Source organism: Eptatretus burgeri, chromosome 6, assembly GCF_056783735.1.
Source record: "Eptatretus burgeri isolate ZD-2024b chromosome 6, Ebu_testis_v1, whole genome shotgun sequence".
NCBI classification, from domain to species: Eukaryota; Metazoa; Chordata; class Myxini; order Myxiniformes; family Myxinidae; genus Eptatretus; species Eptatretus burgeri.
In genome coordinates, this window is record NC_140966.1 from 109,018,810 (window position 1) to 109,038,180 (window position 19,371).

A 19,371-nucleotide genomic window follows, 5' to 3' on the forward strand; every position below is an offset into this window, starting at 1 on the left:
GTCTTGGGCCTACACCAGGAGGTCGACACCACCAGGAACAACACCGCGGCGGCTGGTTGGAGCTCACAGGCCGGGAACCGCGATTCTGCGCGGAAGGTTTGACGGAACCACTGCACCACCGTGTCTTCTGCCCCTGACGGGCGCAATTCCAGCTCGTCCGGCACCAATCCAGTGACTTTTGCGTCGACACCACGGGCAAGCCTGACCACAAGCTACGTTGTGTGTGTGTGTGTGTGTGTGTGTGTGTGTGTGTGTGTGTGTGTGTGTGTGTGTGTGTGTGTGTGTGTGTGTGTGTGTGTGTGTATGTGTGTGTGTGCGTGCACCTGGCGCCTTTGAGGGTTTGAGATTTGTATATCCATTGGAATTGTTTGTGTTTTCCCCCACGCCCGAATCCACCCCACCTTTCGTCAAATCGCCCACGGATCCCTCCTCTTGCTGAGTCTTATTATCGTTCTTGTTAGAAAAATAAACATCATTAACTCAGTGAAAAGCGACTCGTGCCACCTTCCTCGTCCCGTTTGCTGGAGAGCAATGAAAACCACCATCCTTGGGTTACAAAAAAATAAACCGCCTCCATCGTTTCAGCTCATTCTATGTTGGCGGGACCATTCAAGTCCCGTAAACGTCACATTGGTGTCAGAAGTGGGATATTCGAACCCCTCGAAATTAAATTTGGTATCGGGAGAATATGCCAAGAATAAAATCTCGCCACGAATTGGAATATAAAATTACTTCAGAAAAGCGCGCGAGCACGGGAAAATTTTGCCGCGATTTTTCAAATTAAATTTAATTGGCGGCAAACGGGACTTCTGCACCATGGCGGATGTGCAGATGTTTGAGGAGGAAGAACACGTGTCCGGCAGCGAGTCGGGGGAAGAAGGGAGAGAGGGGGTAGGATCGGAACCTCCCCCATTCCGAGCGTGGACCGTGCTTCATCGCCCGTAACGGAGCCGGCAGCGCCGGAAACGAGCGGGATGTTGATCCAGACAATGTTGGAAAGTTTAATAGGGGACATGACAGCACAAATGGCAAATCAATTCGTGACACAGAGGGCAGAAATAACAGCACAAATGGCAAATCAATTCGTGACACAGGGGGCAGAAATGACAGATCAATTGGGCGTAATGGGGCAACAGTTGGGTGCACGGATTGATTTAAAGAGGGATGAATTAGGGGAAAAGATGGAGGAAATGAAAACTGAGATGCAGGAGTGTGTGGATGTTAAATTGGGGGAAATACAAAGTAAATTTGAGGATAGATTGGAGGAAACAAAGGTAGAAATTACATTGGAGGGGGAAAGTAAACGGAAAACATTGGTAGATAAAATTCATCCAACGAGCATTCGAGTTGATAAAGTGGATGAAGGCCTGGAACGTCATCGTGCCTGTGTGGATGCTCTTATGCAGCTGCAAGTAGAAGAGTGGGGAGAGCTGAGGAAGCAAGGGATGAATTTGGCGGAGGAGGTAAAAGGATTGGAGGCTCGTTTGGACGAACAAGATAAAATTATGAGCCAAAAGGGAGACTTAGGTAAAGGCCTGGTAGAGCCGTGTTTTGTAAGTAGAGTGTCCGGGTTGGTTGAGGAGCAGCTACAGACTCGCGACGGAGCCTTGGAGGAGGTTGTGCGGGCCCAGAAGATCCTGCGGGAAGAGGTGAATCGGTCCATTCAACGTTTGGAACAGGAGGAAAAATTGAACCATGAGACCCTCACCACAAAACATCTTTGGCCACAGAGGGCTCCGAAATTGGATACGCAGCCACAAGGATGTTTGATCCCTGGGCTGGATTCGGACAAGGGAGAAACGGGGAAGCGGGCCACCGGGAAGGTGATCTCCCTGGTAAATTTTGACAGGTCAGGGAGCCTTGAAGCTTTTCTGACGCAATTTGAGTGTATTTCCCGACTAAATGGGTGGAATGAGCGGGAACGTACAGGGAATTTGGTGGCAACATTGCGGGGACCATCCGCAGATGTGTTAAACGTGATCGCGGAGGGGATGTTGACCAGCTCCCACATTTGCGAGGCGTTGAGCCGTCGGTTTGGGTTCGCAGCAAACTGTGATCTGGTGCGGGCCCAGCTCCAGCACCGCAGATTAAAGTCAGGCGAGACAGTGCAGGAGCTGGCACAGGACATTTACCAATCAGATAGGATCGCGTATCGGGACCTAACAGTGGAGATGTGGGACAGACTGGCACTAGAGAAATTTTTAGCTGCTCTTCCGGACCCTGAAGTCCGAGTGCTAGTGTAGTTACAGGATCCACCCACCGTTCCCCGAGCGGCCGAGTGCACGGCCAGGCTGGCCTCGTGGAGTTGGCCGGGTCGGGTGCCCGAGAGGCCATCGGTGACTGTCCGACAGGTGGAGATTCGGGATCAGGAAGGGGTGCTGAGAGAAATGAGCATTACCCAAATGCTTCAGAGGATGAATCCTCCTGCTGAACCACCAGGTCTATCCGAGGTGCCCTTACCTAGATCGAGTCCGGAGATCACTGTCGGGGGTCGGGGAGACTAGCCGGCCTGAGCATGCAGGGCCATGCTCAGCTGGTGAGATTGTGGTGAAGTGCCCTCCTTTGGTGAAAATAGTGAATTGTGGGGAAATTTGCATGGGTTTGTAAGTTCTGCTGGGTTTTAGAGTGACAATAGGGACAGTGGGTAATTGGTAACAAAGCGGGCACGAGTGGCTGTCCAATGGCTGGTGCGTGGATCGGGTGAGGAGAAGTGCTGTGCGAGTTGTTTTAAGTTAAGAAGTGAAATGTATGGTGCACACATTGATTTTATTTATTGGACATGGTGTGGTAACTGGGAAGGTCATGGTCGGTGAAGTGTTAGAAATGCAGGTGTCACATGGAAGGCCGATGGGGTGGGGGAGTCATGTGGGTTTTGTGGGTGGGGATGATGTGCTTGTCTACAGGGATTGCCGAGGCTCACGTTGAGCGGGAATTGCGACCCCTTCAAGGAGACTCGCCCCTGGTGGCTGATGGTGACAGTGTCTGTAGGCAACTGGAAGAGGGTTTGGTTGGGCAACCAAGGCGGTAGGACCCTGGCGACCCAGGAAGGCCAGAGGAGCCAGTGAGACCCCTTCCAGTGTGTTGTACAGGGATAGAGCTGATGGCCACCAGGGGGGTGGGAATCAAAGGGAGCGGGGGCGGAGAAACGTCCGGGTTGAACGAAAGCTTACCTGTGGGCATGGTTGCACCTGAGATGCCCCCATCATCTTGTGATAACCCACCCCACGGCCATGATGGGATTCAGCCTGCAATCATTGAAATGGGGACCATGACCTAGAAATGTGATGATGACCATGGTGTGAGTGTTGTGAAGATGTGTGAGTCCCACTCGATCCCACACAACTTGAAACGTGCAGCAAGGGCATGATGTCCGCATACTTTTAGAGTGAGGCAAATTTGAAAATTGGCTCCCCAGGTAATGCTGGGTCTATTAGCATCCACTGGGGGACGCGGTCGCGAGTAAATATCCCGTGAATAGTGTCGTTAAGGCTTAGAGTAGGAATGTAAAGTATAAGTGTTGTGTTTTTGTGGAACCTTTTGTTTCCCCTCCCCAGATCACTGGAAGAGTGTTGGACAGGAGCGATAATCCAGAGGATGGAGTGCAACTTCACTCAGTGCTCTCATGTGATTAAATAAAATAAAAATAAAAAGATGAATGATTGTTTAGGTGAGGATAAGGCCATAAGGGGGTAGTACGTTAAGCAGGATAGGTAAGTTATCTGCAGCTCGCTGCCCATTCCCCCTCCTACTTTATTTTGTTAGGTTAAATAGGTGTGAGTCAGTAAGTGTTAAGGCTGGTACGGTAGCACCTGTGTTATACCTTGCAGGAGCTGCGGTACCAGAGGAGAGGGCAGTGTTATGTCTGGGGGGGAGTATGCATTCAAAGGGTAATTAGGATGTTTAATTAGGTATGCCATGCTGTTCGAGTTGTACCAGGATTTCGATGTAATAAGTAGCAATTCAGTGGTGATAAACTTTCGAATAAATGTCCATTTCTTTAAGGGGGAAATGATAATTGTCACGTAATGAGATAGGGAGATGGGTTAGGGTAAGTGTTTATGCGTATTCCCTTTGAGTATTCCCTGTAGGCTTGCCATGACGTGTCAGAACGGTGCTGATGATGGCTCCGCCCCCTGGATGACGATTGGCGGAAGGTGACAGGCAGGGGGCCAATAAAAGGGCTCCATTGGAAGTGACGAGGACTCTGGAGTATAAAAGCGATCTGGTTGGAAGGAGAGGAGCAAGAAAGAAAAGCTCTCGTCGAGTCGTGGATTTGTCGTGTCTCGTGGTCTTGCTGTGCCTCGTGCCTCACCTCGGTTGGCTCTCGAGTTCTGCTGGCTCTGAGTACGTGACCGAACAGTGGGCAGACCAGCCTCCCTCTCCTGCTCGCATCTTGGCGCTAGAACTGGCTCCCTGGCGGCTGTGAGCGGTCTTCGGCCTACACCAGGAGGTCGACACCACCAGGAACAACACCACGGTGGCTGGTTGGAGCTCACAGGCCGGGAGCCGCGGTTCTGCGTGGAAGGGTTGACGGAACCGCTGCACCACCGTGTCTCCTGCCCCTGACAGGCACAATTCCAGCTCGTCCGACACCAATCCAGTGACTTTTGCGTCGACACCACGACCAAGCCTAACCACCTGCTACGTTGTGTGTGTGTGTGTGTGTGTGTGTGTGTGTGTGTGTGTGTGTGTGTGTGTGTGTGTGTGTGTGTGTGTGTGTGTGTGTGTGTGTGTGTGTGTGTGTGTGTGTGCGTGTGTGTACCTGGCGCCTTGGAGGGTTTGAGATTTGTATATCCATTGGAATTGTTAGTGTTTTCCCCCACGCCCGAATCCACCCCACCTTTCGTCGAATCGCCAACGGATCCCTCCTCTTGCCGAGTCTCATTATCGTTCTTGTTAGAAAAATAAACATTATTAACTCAGTGAAAAGCGATTCGTGCCACCTTCCTCATCCCGTTTGCTGGAGAGCGATTAAAACCGCCATTATACCGTTATAAACCGCCTTATAACCGCCTTAAAAACCGTTAAAAACCGTTAAAAACCGCCTTAACAAAACCGTTATAAAAAATAAACCGCCTCCATCGTTTCGGCTCATTCTACGTTGGTGGGACCGTTCAAGTCCCGTGAACGTCACAATATATTATTTTAAGTATATGTAGAGAAATTATGGGCCCAGACAGGGAATCGAACCCAGTTCCTCTGGAAAACCGTTCCAGTGCTCTGCCATCTGAGCGATCTGGGCGACCCACCGGCTCAGCACTAGTAATTACCACAGTGGGGGCGTAGTCATGCAGTTATAATCAATGAACAGAAACAGATTTTGCAGAGGACCTGGGAAAGATTCCCAATCTGGGCCCATAATTTTTCCACATACACTTGTGATGTTTATTTCCTGTTCATTGATAATTGGATTGTATATCAATTAGAGTATTATGACGAATCACAAACTCATGCAAAAGAAGGTTCTATATATTAATTAGAATATGTATGTTGTGACATGACATCCTCTATCACACGTGCATCACATTTTGCAATCCTGTTTGTAATTTCTTCAGTGTACAAATGAATTTGTCCACCAGATTATGGAGAGAACTTATCCATCCCCTTCTCTGATTAACTGAGGAGAATGTTAAATCCAAAGACAACAGATAAGTGTGGAACATGCGTGACCAAACCTCATTGTATGCATCTTGTATCCCAAAGGCAAAAACTTCGTACAGCAGGTGATTTTCCAACAGAAAGAGAATGAGGCGGCAGGTCATGGAGAAGGGCCTCATCACGTTATGGATTCCAAGCGATCCCTGTGCATCAACAACTAAGTTTCACTTGTGAAGCATATCAAACTCACAGCGGATGCTGATAAAAACCAAAAAAATAAACTGAGCAACAATAAGCATTTCAAGTCTTAAGTTTAGTCTGCACTTTACCCAGCAAACTATGGTGAATCTGCAGCTTACACTGTGGCAGGTGGGCAGTATAGTTGCATTTACCATGGCAAAAGGCATCAACAATGGCAGATAAATGAACACGATGGCAAAGAGAGACAAATGTCCTGAGGGGCTCGCCGATCACATGGCAAATCGGTGAGTATGCCACGTCCAAAAGCTCTGTACCCAATAACGGTGAGATGGTGCGAGCAATATATAATAATAAATGTCAGTTTGTGTCCATCCATCAGTCCGTCTCCTCCATAACTACAAAATCATGAAACCTAGCGGCCCAAAATTTTGCATGCCTACTAAGGGAACTCAAGGTGGTGCATGTATGAAAATTGGGTGTTTGGGTAGATATAAAAACCCCTTTTTAAGATAATTTAAGGGTGCTCATCAAGAAAAAGCAAAATGAGCCTGACCAAGATGGCGACGCACCATCTTGGTCAGCCCTATGCCAGCTCCCAAGAGTCTGAAGCCACCATTTTTTTTTTGGCCTGCTCAGCAATGCCTTGGCTTGGAACAGGCCGCAATGATTTCTTAACGATAAAGTTTTCTTTTCATTTTCCTCACTTCAATCATGGAATGCCTGATCATCAAAACTACAAATCGCTGCATACGTTGCAATGTTTATAAACGCCCGGAGATGCCAGCGTTCATGGCTTTCTTTCATTTCCACACATGCCATAACCTCGAGAATCTCTTAAACTAAGCCAAATTACAAAAATTAAGCTCCAGAGTTGAACCTAGCGGCAGTTCCGACTGCTAAGAAAAAGTGTTCATTTGTCTAATTCGGACATAGTTTAATATTTTGGGAATCTCCATGAGGTGTTCAATGTGACGATCGGAGATCGATATAATCGCTTGCCAAGCCAACTCTTCCTTATCCACCATTTCGTTGGAGTGCTTCATTGAGTGTTTAAGCCACTTGGCGAGTGCTCTCCAATATTCGCTCTGTCACTGAATACTGCATATTGATCGACTTGAACAAAGTTCAGGAGCCACTCGCCTGCGCTGGCCCCATGTTGTTCTGTGGTGCATCAGATGGTCAGTGGCTCATTGAAAATGTGCAATGTTATTTTACACCATGTTTCCCTTTTTTGTACAATCTCCTTTCATTATACGACCTGACAATTCAGCAAAGATAAATACGTATCAAAAATTAAATGTTTCGTTTCTAAAAGTATATTCAACCATGTAGTTGTCATGCTTCCTTGGAATGCTCTTCAAGCTTCAATCTCAACAAGCTTCCATGGCGTTACCATGGCGTGGTTGGCCATGTGGACATCTCCAGCATTAAGAAGGCAAAACAAATTGGATGATTATAATGAGTAAAGAATGTTTTCAGTTACAAAGCAATGAATCGCCACATCACATCAATCGCAAGACAGCCCAGAGGTACGAACACTCGCTCTCAGCTGTATAGCCTGGGTTTGAATCCTGACCCAGCTTTAAACTGTCATCCGGTGTTTCACAGACAGGGTAATTCATCAATGTGTCATGTCTCTCAGATGGACGTAAAACTGGCCATCACATCTGCTGGAATCCCTCCCACGTCTCCCCCCCCTCCAACTCTGCATTCTCCCCTCCCCTCTCCATCTCTCCCACCCCTCTCCCTCCCAATCTCTCACACCCCTCTCCCTCCCAATCTTTCCCACCCAATCTCTCCCTCCAAATGTCTCCCACCCTTTCCCTCCCAATCTCTCCCACCCCTTCCCCTCCCTATCTCTCCCTCCCAATCTCTCCCACCCCTTTCCCTCCCAATCTCTCCCACCCCTTTCCCTCCCTATCTCTCCCACGACTCTCCCTCCCTCTTTCTTCAACCCTTCCTCTCCCCCTGCTCCCCCACTCCTCCACCTCTACTCAATGGACTGTAGGGTGTAGGAATCAGATTCAGAGTGAGCCAACCAAAGAGGTGCAAAAGTCACTGCATGTGCAAGCATGCAGGAAGGTCTTTGCCAGGTAGATAGTGTGGGTTTTAAATGTTCCCACCCGGTTATATATAGAACCTGGCGGTTGAGAAGAAAATGTTGCTGTTTGAGCACATTTTATCACCCTTCCATTCCCCGCCACTCACGCTGCCTTCCCCTCCCCTTGTGCTGCCTTCCCTTCCCCCTGTGCTGTCTTCCCTATCATCTCGTCCTGCTTATAGAGGAATTAGTGCATTGTGTTCCTCCAAGCCCGTCCCTGGGTGTGCTGCTGTTAGAGCAGAGGGTGGTGCACTCTTGACAGAGGCATCCAAAGTGAAGGCCCACTGCGCCAGTTACTTTGAGTGGCTGTACCAGGCTGACCCACGAGCTGTTGACTTTGATGTCAGGGTTATAACTAAACCAGTACTGACCCTCTAATCAACTGTGACCCCCCCCCTTCATTTGTGGAGAAACAGGCTGCAGTGAACCAGTTGAAAGGGGGCAAAGCCCCAGGGATCTGTGGGCCTCCATGCTGAACTTCTCAAGGCTGGTGGAAATGCTGTAATGGTATCATGGCATGCGGTTCTGTGCTCTGTTTGGAGCACAGGCATCATCCCAACTGACTGGAAAAGGGACCTCATTGTCACTCTCTGGAAAGGGAAGGGTGATCGCTAAGACTGCAACAACAACCGAGGAGTGACGCTGCTCTCCGTGCTGGGCAAGGTCTTTGCGAGGATAATTCTTCAAAGGGTTCACCACCATCTGCCTGAGCACCAGCACCCAGAGCAGTCAGGCTTTGCACCAAAGAGGTCAACGATTGACCGTATCCTTGCTCTCCGGGTCCTCACCGAATGCAGATGAGAGTTTCGGCAGGGGCTGCTTGCAGCCTATGTTGACCGCTGCAAAGCGTTTGATTCAGTGAATCGGGATTCCCTCTGGAGGATTCTTGGTCGACATGGGGTGCCACCAAAGTTAATTGATCTGATTTCTGAACTATACTCTGGTGCAGAGAGTGCTGTAAGGGGTGGTGGTTCCATCTCCAACTGATTTCCAGTTGTTACTGGAGATTGTCAGGGTTGTGTATTGGCCCCCACACTCTTCAACACTGGCATGGACTGGATTTTGGGGAAGATATCGGAGAGATAAAGCTGCGGTGCATCGCTTGGGAATGTCAAGATCTCTGATCTTGATTTCACAGATGATGTAGTCATCCTTGTGGAAACAATGGAAGTCCTTGTGGGGGCCCTCGAGGCAATGCATGAGGAATCGGTGCCTCTGGGACTATGAGTTTCCAGGAGACGAGTGGCAGGAGAGGGAAGTGCAAAACAGTGGGGAACAGAGTCATGAAGAGATCTGTGGAAGGGAGAGGGATGGCATGGGGTACACGGGGTAAACAAGATGGACAGTCCAGGGACTTTCAGGAAGGAAAGGAGGGAATTTGAAGGAGGTAGGTTTCAGGTGGATTAACGGGGGTAGAAAAGATTATGGTTTTGTATGGGGGAAGAAAGGAGATGGTGGTGAACAGCTGTTTTGAAGACCTGAAGGGAAGTGTGGGATTGAAGATAGTGTGGGAGTTTTTTTTCCCGAAGTAGGAGAAAGAGGAATGAAAGAGTGAAGGTGAGCAGTGATTCTCAATTTTGGTAGTTTCACCAGGAGGGTTTGCTGGTGGATCTTGAGCACCTTGCGGAAATATGGGGGGATAGATCACAGACAGAGCATTGGGGGGGGGCAAGGCTGCAAGTAGATGGTAGAAGACAGAAAGACCAGCAAACTGTCTGCAGTGAGAGAGTGAGAGACCCAAAACTCAGCTTCATCACGGGAGATACCAATGATCCGAAATGCTTTGGTTTCCACAGCAGCATAAAGCCAAGAAGGGTGTGAGGTGGGAGCACCAGCCCAGAAGGGAGAACAGTACTCCATCAGGCTGCGGATGCGGATGAAAGTACACAAAAAAACCCCCCAAAGATCCAGGCTTTCAGTAACCTCTTGGATGCTGCCGTCTTGTCTGGAGCTGTTTGTGGTAAGATTGTTGAGGTCATGGAGAGATTCACTTTCCTTGACAGTGATATTCATGGCTCCACAGGTTGTGAGCTGGAGGCCAATAGACGTCTGGATCGGGCCTGGGGAATCATGGATTCACTGGATCATGGGGTGTGACACTGTCAGTACCTAAGCAGGAGGACATAAGTCTGAGTCCTCAGGTCCTTGCTGCTTCCAGTCTTGCTCTACGGATGTGAGACGTGGACTCTGACAAAGGACCTGAGACGAAGACTTAACTCCTTTGGTACCAGATCTCTTCGGAGAATCCTTGGCTACCGCTGGTCAGACTTTGTGTCCAACTAGCGGTTGCTAAGAGAGACTTAGATGAGATTTGTTACCTGTATAGTCTATGAGCATTAGCTGCAGCTGTATGGACATGTGGCTCGATTTCCTGACGCTGATCCTGCTCACAAGATTCTGACAGTGAGGAAGCTTCATGAGTGGTGAAGGGCAACAGGACGACCACATGCTTCGTGGTTGCAGCAGGTCAATTGGCATCTTAAGGAGATGAGGATGGGCCAGACATCTGCTTGGGGGGTGGCCAGACGGAGGCCCCTAGAGCACCGACAGAAAGTGGATACAGCAATGCGCTGCTCTGCTGCATGCTCCCATACCTAACCTAACCTTCCCCTTCCCCTCATGCAGCTTTCCCTTCCCTTCCCTTCACACCGCATTCTCTTCCCATTATGCTGCCTTCCCTCCACCTCCCCTCACCCTTACCTCCTCCAAAACTCCCTCCCCCCTGTCCACGCCCCCCCCCGCCTCCACTCACTTACCTTAATGGCGAGTAGGCAGCGACGGTATGTCCGGGCACGCACAGTGTCAGTGGGGTGCGAGAGCAACATGAGGAGCAATCGGCGGCTCTCGTGCTGCGCCAGCACATTGGCATCATAAAGGTGGTAGCTGTCAATCGCACACAAAGGCCACCACTAGAAGAATACCACAGTGCCACAATCATAGCTATTAGACAAGGTTATCAAGATTTGTACTCCAATATGGAACATGATAGGTAGAAAGGTGTTTAAAATGTGAGAGATATGTTAAAGTACATTGTGTGCCATTCGCAAACTCAACAAGGCCTCGGGATGACGGGAAACTGAGAAACATTTAAAAACGAGCAATGACTGCTCATGATGGAGCTTTACCATTAGTCGTATCGAAAAATGAACCATGCTGTGCCAAGCCAAATCTCACCAAATGGCAGAGATAAAGACATCAATGGTGAATGAGGAGAGCATATAATAAGAGAAACAACATATGTTAATGGAAGAATAAATGATGGAAACGATATCCTGCCATGTATAGCAGCATTCAGGACGGCTCGGTACAAGTCACCTTATAATCCGAAAGCCATTTTGGGGTGGGTTCGGGTTCAGGGGATCAGTGGTGAGACGACAAACCCCATCGAGAAATGAGCTTTATATCCATACGGTTCTTCCAAGGAAGAAATGGTGAGGGACATGCGATCGACAATTCTTTTATCTATTTTGTTTGAAAAGTCAAGGTAGGACAAAGACAATAAGAGACACCAACAAGCGAATACAACGACATTAGTGGACAATGGACAAATATGTACGGAATGTTTTTGCAAGAGCGAAGTTCATGGAAGAGCGAGGAGATTCTTTTTTCTTTTAATACATCGTCAAGGCTCGTGGAGGAGCTAGAACATAGAATGGGTTAGGACACAACAGAACAAAATAAACAGGAGATGGGGCAAACAAACAATAGGGAAGGGGGGGGGAACAAAAGGTTGATGAACAAAACACAGAGAGACCTCTAAGATAAGGGATACAAGGTAGAATGAGGACACAGGGAGGAAACAGGAGGTGGACAGGATTGACACAGAAGCAAACTCTCAGGAATGAAAACAGGAAAATTGGAACGTTGGCTTGGGGAGAGTAAACGGGGGTATAAAAGATCATGGTTTTGGATTGGGAATGATCTGAGATGGTGCTGAACAACTGTCTTAAAGACCTGGAGGGAAGAATGAGATTGAAGAGAATAAGGAAGTTGATTCCACAGGCGGGAGAAAAAAGGAACGAATGAGTGGAGCTGAGCAGTGATCCTGGATTTAGATAGTTTTACCAAAAGTGGGTTGATGATGGACACCATGCACCCTTTCAAAAACCTGGGGGGACAAAGCACAAAAACAGCATATGGTGCAAGACCAGGTAGGAGGCAGTGGAAGAAAGAAAGACCACAGTCCTCCTCTGTGAGGGTTAGTGATAAGCCCATAGACTCAGCTTCAACACGGGAGATTCCAATTATCTTGAAAGCCTTGGTTTCCATGGTGTCAAGTTGAGCACGATGTGAGGCAGGGGAGAGGGGAGAGGGAGAGGAGAGCTAGCTCAGAGGGGAGCAGTACCCCATCAAGCTGTGGATGAAAGCCTTGAAGGTGGATAAGAGTTCAGGTGTGCCAAGGAAGTATTTTGCATGACAGAGGATGGCCAGTCAGCAAATGACTTTGGAAACCAACTTAGCAATGTGGTTTTCCCAAGAAAGATGGTGGCCGATTGTGACACCCAAGAGTTTAAGTGACTGGACTTCTTGAAGAGGATTGTTAAAAGTAGATGGGTGGGTTTGCCAGATGGCCCTGAGTGGAAGAGACACAGACTGAGAGTGAGATTTATTAGGATTGAAAAACATATTTCAATTGTTTGACCAACTTGGGATTCCCTCAAGGTCTGCAGAGAGGGATGAGGCTGCTTTTTTGCCTATTTGAAGTGTGGGGGATATTATGGCAGAGGGTGCAGTTATCAGCAAAGAGATAAAGGGGATTTTCCAGAGTCAGAGAGATTGCTGATGAAGATTAGGAATAGGACGAGACACATAACACTGCCTTGGGAAACACCTGCCTGGACAGGGAGAGCTGAAAGGATCCTGTTGAGTGCCACACATTGGTTACGAGAATCGAGGAAATCAGTAAGTCATGTGTGGAGTTGGCCTCGGATGCCACAGGCAGAGTTTGGACCGCAGGGCGGGGTGCCAGAATATTGAATGCACGAAATTTGTCCAGAGAGAAGGCCCTGATCTCATGTGTGATATTGAAGGCCTCCATCCATTCTTGGGAGAGTCGAAGCATCATGTCCAGAATAGTGACCTGGTGTAAATCCGAGTCATCACTGCCAGCAGTTAGAAAATGGAAGTTCTAGTTACGTCTCTTAATGATGTAACACACCAGTACACAAACAGCACACGAAACTACACGAACACCACACAAAACATGTCCTGGTGAGGGTCTGCAATCTCTGATTGCTCTTTTCCTTGTTTATTTAATGCGATGATTGTGTTGGACTTCAAAGCAGATGGAAGATGACCAAGCACAAATGGTACAGTGACAAAAGCAGCAATATGATGTGCAAGAACAACAGAGCAAGTTTTTAGGACATGTGACCGATGCCGTCCGGTACAATTGCAGATGATAGAGGTGATGGAGGTAAAAAGGCAATGAAATAAGAGTGAAGATACAGGTGGACAGAACAAACAGGGGATGAAGGAACATGAAACGATGTGAGAAGGAAACACAAAAGGACAGAAGGAAGCACAAAGAGTAACGTGCAAGGAAGAGGATAAGGTTATGATTAGGGTTAATGAAAAGAGAGGATCCACACTCCCCACTCCACCCCCAAAGGCAAAAAATTAACTATCCTGTCCTCCACACAAAATAGTGACGTATGGTTGGTGTTTTCCCCCACAATTGGGAACGTAAAAAAAAAAAAAACAAGCAAACCATGAAGTATACAGTGCTCGGTCAAAATGGAAAACTGCGTGAAAGATGTGTGCACACCTCATTTTCACTCACATTGTGGAGCAAAGACTCAAAAACTTGTCGACAAACGGCAGATGCAGGTGGTATGGCAGGCCGGGCAGACCACGATTGACTGTCTCCAACAGCTCCAAAAATTTCACCGAGTCCTGGCATTCAGCAGGGTGAATGACACAGAGTTGGGGAGTGGGCGCCGTGCGGTGTCATCAAACTTTCGCATTCAGGAGACCGAGGATAAAACACCACGCACTCACCTGAGCCACGTTCTCACGGAGAAACGCACATGTGGACTGCATCGAACTTTTCACCACCGCTGCTCGGCTCGCAACGGCCTGTAGCTCTCCGCCGACCCGCTCAAGAAACACCGAGGCTAACATGGATGCTTCTGGGGATGCGTGGGCCAAAGGGACGTCCACGGCCATCAACAACAGAGCCGAGGAGACTTCTTCTGGGAGAATTGAAGCTGCCTACAACAAAAAGGGCTTCAGGCTCACTGCAGTGACTTACAATTGAACACAAACAACAATTCTCAATTGCAAAATACCAATGTATCTGCACTACATTCACGATCAATGTTTATATTGTTACGGCTGTAGAAATTTGCAATACACCATAAAGGGTCTTTAGATCAGTTATGACGCTAAGTTGATGTGTAGATAGTTCCCCACCGTTGTTTAAAGGGAATTTGTGTGATTCACCGGGCTGCGACTCTTTGAGATAGCCGTTTTTCTGTTCTATCCTTATTTTGGACCGTCCGAAGACTTTAAACGAAGGCCCCGTGAAAGGCCTACAACGGCGCGAGAGTTTTCCTGCCTTTTTGCAGCATCGGGGCTGACGGGAGAGGCTGCGAGAGCTCGCTGGCGATTGGTAGATACGGGGTGTGAGGCAGCTGTGAGGAGGAAACACCCCTTTTCGAGGAGCTTCTCGAAAGGACGAGAGGAGAGGCGGAGCCAAAAAGGGGGTGGAGCGAAGGGGCGGAGCCCCACGCTATATAGGGCGGACCGCACGCGGGCTCCGCCTCTCTCCTGCCTGGATCATCGTGTTGGATTCTTCCTCTCTCTCTGTCGGGTTCGAGTGCTTCTCTCTCTTGGTGGACGTCGTGTTTGAGCGCTCCTCTTCTTCGCTCTGGATCGTCAGTTTGAGCTCTCCTCTTCTTCGCCCTGGATCGTCGTGATTGGATTCTTTGGGCTCTGGATCGTTGTGATTGGATTCTTCGGGTCCTGGATCATCATGTTTGGATTCGTCGGGCTCTGGATCGTCGTGTTTGGACTCTTCGGGCTCTGGATCGTCGAAGTGGGCTCTGGATCGTCGAAGGCTCGTCTCTCCCTCTGGGCGCCAAGTCGTGAGGGTTGCGAGCAGTGGTCGAGGCGCGCGCGAGAGGAGAGTGCAAGAGAGGGCTCGCCGACCGTCGCCCCTCGAGGGGGCAGGTAACCAGCACGGTCTCACGGGCCTATTCGGTCATCCACGGCCCACGGCATAAAGGTTTACGAACCCCGTCTACCCCATTGCCTATGAGAGGGTTTTTCTTTGCTTTTGTATGACTGCTGTGGCGCCGTGTCCCGATAAGTAGACCTGTGTAAGTGCCTGTAAATTACTAATAATTATAGTCGGTGGTATTGCTTTCATTGCTTTCTTGCCTGTATCCGTGTTTCATTTCGATTTGCCTTGCTTGTAAATACATGCATGATTCCTTGCTTGTGTTGTGTGTGTAATATGTGCTTGCTATAATAAATGTCCTTGTGTGAAATGTATCCCGTTCATCGTCTCTTTCCCCATTGAAAGTGCCATCTTGCATCACGGAAGGAATTGGTAGACGGGTGGAAGCACCCAGTAAATAGAATCACATCCGTCGAGGTCGGCGATAACACCGCTCGGTTATCCCTGAAGCACGGAACGGACCGCTTAAGCGGTTCGTGTCCTCGGCCGGCCTGCGGCGAGGTACGATCGCCCAGTTAACTACTCGCGCAGGTACTTAGGTAGGTCGAATTTGGAAAACAACCCTATCCTGCGCGGGTGGCCAATTGGCACGATTGTGGTCAGGTCGAAAGACCCACCCGTGACTAGCTCCCGGCGTTGTTACGGGAGGGTCACGACAGAATTGTCCATTCCGGTGGACGATGCGGTCGCGATTCGAGTTACGTGGCCGATCGCACGCCGGGCGGGCCAGAATTCGTAACAATATTAATCCCGACGACTGCGGGGAAGGGGGAGATACACCATGTGGGCTGGATGGGAGACAAACGTTTTGCGCTACAATGAGGAGTGCACACCGTGTGGAAGTCTGGGCTCGCGCGTCGCTTCTGCGTCTGCGTCTGCGGGCCCGTGCGTCGCGTCTGCGTCTATGGGCCCACGCGTCGGGTCTGTGTCTGCGGGCCCGCACGTCGTGTCTGCGTCTGCGGGCCCGCGCGTCGCGTCTGCGTCTTCTTTACATTCTGAAATTCCTGGGCGGAATGAGTTTCAAACTGCTGGTTGTCCTCGGGATCTGCACGTGAAGGTTTTAGCTGATAAAAAATTTATATCCCCCAGGGTTCAGGGTGAAGGGGGGACCCAGATTCTCTCTGTAGTCTATGGTAACATGGATCATGCAGTGCCGCTCCCGGTGTGATGGGGTATTACAATCCTAACTGGAACGGCACTCAATGGAACACATCCCTCCACCAGGCTGTACAGTTTGTTTTGTATCCCACTGATAAGCTGGATCTGGATCCAGACCTTTAAAATCTCATCAGCTTGTTCTTGTCACCCACCTAACTCATCTTCCAAGTTGTATCCAAATCCGTCCACAACTTTTTGGGGAGTGGGGAAATTCACCCATCTGGAAGGTCAGACACTGTAATTCAAGAAAACTTTGTGGTGTGTCTATTTTGTGGTGGCGACTAACAGAGTAGTTTTGCAGCAAGATAAGTTCGCGTTTTAACAATGCCACCACTGCCATGGAACAATATGGATGCCAATGAATAGCGCACTTCGGTGACAAACACGCGTTAGACATGGCAGCTGCTTCAAACACGCGTTAGACATGACAGCTGCTACAAACACGCGTTAGACATGACAGCTGCTACAAACACGCGTTAGACATGACAGCTGCTACAAACACGCGTTAGACATGGCAGCTACTCAATGGACACAATGAAAAAAACAAAGAAAGAATATATATATATATATATATATATATATATATATATATATATATATATATATATATATATATATATATATATATATATATATATATATATATATATATATATATATATATCCTTTGTGAATCTTTGTGAAACTGATTATGGTCTGAAACTTGTCCGTTACAGTGTATAACTATTCACTATAAATGGACAAGGTGTGTGTGTGTGTGTGTGTGTGTGGTTCTACTGGAGATTTCTGATGTGGAATGTGACACAGCAAAATGAGTGGCATGACCTCCTGAGTTTATTAAGCTAGTTAATATTCAGATGCTATAATTCTCCAAAATATTTTGGCACAAAACTCCCATGATGCTTTTCGCTGCTCCATATTTTCTCAGCGCAAACAAATGACGTCATCTTGAATGTTTAAAGTTTGTTTCGAATGTTATGCAAAAAATATTTTTTGCCTGTTCTTGTCGACATCTTGCACCTTGCTCGTAGTTATAAATGTACGGAAGTGGCACCTTTTGAAACGGTAAAGCTATGCAGCAATTTGTCGATTTCTCGGCGATGCAAATGTCCGAAAGTGGCACCAGGATCATTTTGAAACGGTAAAGTTCTGCAGCAATGTGTCGACTTCTCGGCGATACAAATGTACAGTTTGATGATGCTGTTGATGTAAAAAGATCATTGTGAAACAACTTTATTGCTTGAAGTGTGGCCAGTTTGTGTGTGTTTCAGCATTGGCATGCTCGCTATCATCATAAATATACTCGTACTCATATCACATACCAATGGGAAGTCAGTGTTGTCTGTTGGGTTGGTTGGTGAGGGAGCCGTGTGACTGCCATTTCGTTTGCGGTTAGATAACTTTGCGGGAGAATCGTCACCGCAATCACAGTGAAAATTAAATATCCGAAAAGTTTTCTCGACTTGGAGTACTTTGCTGGTGAATGTAATCAACGCACGAGCTCCAACCACTCGACTTGGATGGTGTGTCAAAAGCGAGTAATGTTTAAAAATTCGTCACATCGATGAGAACTTTGACTCGCGTGGCAGGAAAGTTCCCTCAGACCTGATGATTCAGTGTTCATAGTGTTAAATCGGTGTTTATTCTGGCTCATGGGAAGTGATATTTCGGCAAAAGGCTGAAGGTACTGTGTGCAAGAAGAGGAGGTAACGTTTTTCCTTCTTCCCTTTTGAAACATTCTCTTCATTGGCGATGAACATGCACTCCTCAGTTAGTTAGTTCGTTATTTTTTTGATAAAATTGGAGAAAATGGCGAAAAACGTGAGATATTGTGTCACCCAACACCTTCCCTCCGATCCCTTCCCGGCCAAGGTCTCAACACAAACATCGTGTCATTTACAAAGTGACCATCACAGCATTATCACCTGTTACTCTGTGGCACACACAAACAAATGGGAAATAAACACCCCTGTACCTCATTGAGAGGAACAAGGGCCTGCAGCAGGTGCAGCAGGCTCAAACTAAGGACCACAAAGGCCAGGTTATGGTGGTCACCCTTTGCCTCCATTCCTGCAGCAGCATCATAGTGGTGAATCAACAGATCAGCGAGCACGGCCAAGCTGGATGCCAAATGGCTTGCCTGGAACACACCATTACGATGTCACGTGAATGACGATACGTGATGTCATGTGAATGATGTCGCAGGAATGACGATCAGGGGCGATAAACCCCCTTAACTGCATGGTTTGTCTGCCCTTAAATAATCAACAACAATGATCTCTGATGAAATCAAATCAATGCAATTCCAAACTTCACACAATGTTATGACTTGCAAGGAGAGCTGCACATGAATTCAGTCAGTGTGTTATCGGAAGGTACATGAGGTGTGTGTGTGTGTGTGTGTGTGTGTGTGTGTGTGTGTGTGTGTGTGTGTGTGTGTGTGTGTGTGTGTGTGTGTGTGTGTGTGTGTGTGTGTGTGTGTGTGTGTGTCTCATTGTGTGCACACAACGTAACATGATACACGTGTTTCCACTCACCAAATCAGGATATTAAGGAGAATCATGAAGGATTAATTGTTGTGATCACATGAATTGCATACTTTTACTAACATTTCATAAATGGCTTCAGAGAGATGTTAAACCAACCAAAGGGAGTGGGTACTAGAATTCCAGCAAACTTAAATAAACACCAACATCCTAAAAGTTAACATTAAGAAATGCTGACAAAAATAGCAAGGTTGCATCACACTCCAATCCCCACCAGGCCCCGGCCCGTCATAGTGTCGTCCTGCCATACAGTCGGTCGAAGGGATTCTATCAGCAGAGCCGACGCCACTTGCATCACCTCCAGCACAATGAAGAAATCTCTCGTGAATCCTGTGGGAGGTAGAGGGTGGAGGGGGTGAGGGGTGGGGGCGAGTGGAAGGAGAGGACAAAAATAATGATCAAGAGGTGACCAACCATCAACATCATCTTGCACCTCATGACCTACTACATGGAGGAGTACGTGAGTGATACAACTAACATCACAACATGAGAAAAGAACCTTGTGATGACATTTATGACTAAAAAGAGAACCACGTGTCATTGGTTGTTATCTCTGCATGCGGATTTCATAAGGTGGAATGGAG

General features: G+C 48.0%; 1 protein-coding gene across 3 annotated transcripts in view; it reads right to left on the reverse strand.

Moving 5' to 3' along the window:
• Positions 1–19,371, reverse strand: part of RTTN (rotatin) — a 317,466-nt gene that overhangs the window by 201,053 nt on the left and 97,042 nt on the right. For all 3 annotated transcript variants that reach the window (XM_085886669.1, XM_085886670.1, XM_085886671.1), the window contains exons 11-16: positions 19,002–19,117; positions 18,217–18,381; positions 13,901–14,113; positions 13,683–13,795; positions 10,657–10,783; positions 5,676–5,801 (exon numbers count right to left, since the gene is read on the reverse strand). In XM_085886669.1, coding sequence (XP_085742795.1) covers positions 5,676–5,801; positions 10,657–10,783; positions 13,683–13,795; positions 13,901–14,113; positions 18,217–18,381; positions 19,002–19,117 — 860 coding nt within the window. The remainder of the gene's footprint in view (positions 1–5,675; positions 5,802–10,656; positions 10,784–13,682; positions 13,796–13,900; positions 14,114–18,216; positions 18,382–19,001; positions 19,118–19,371) is intronic.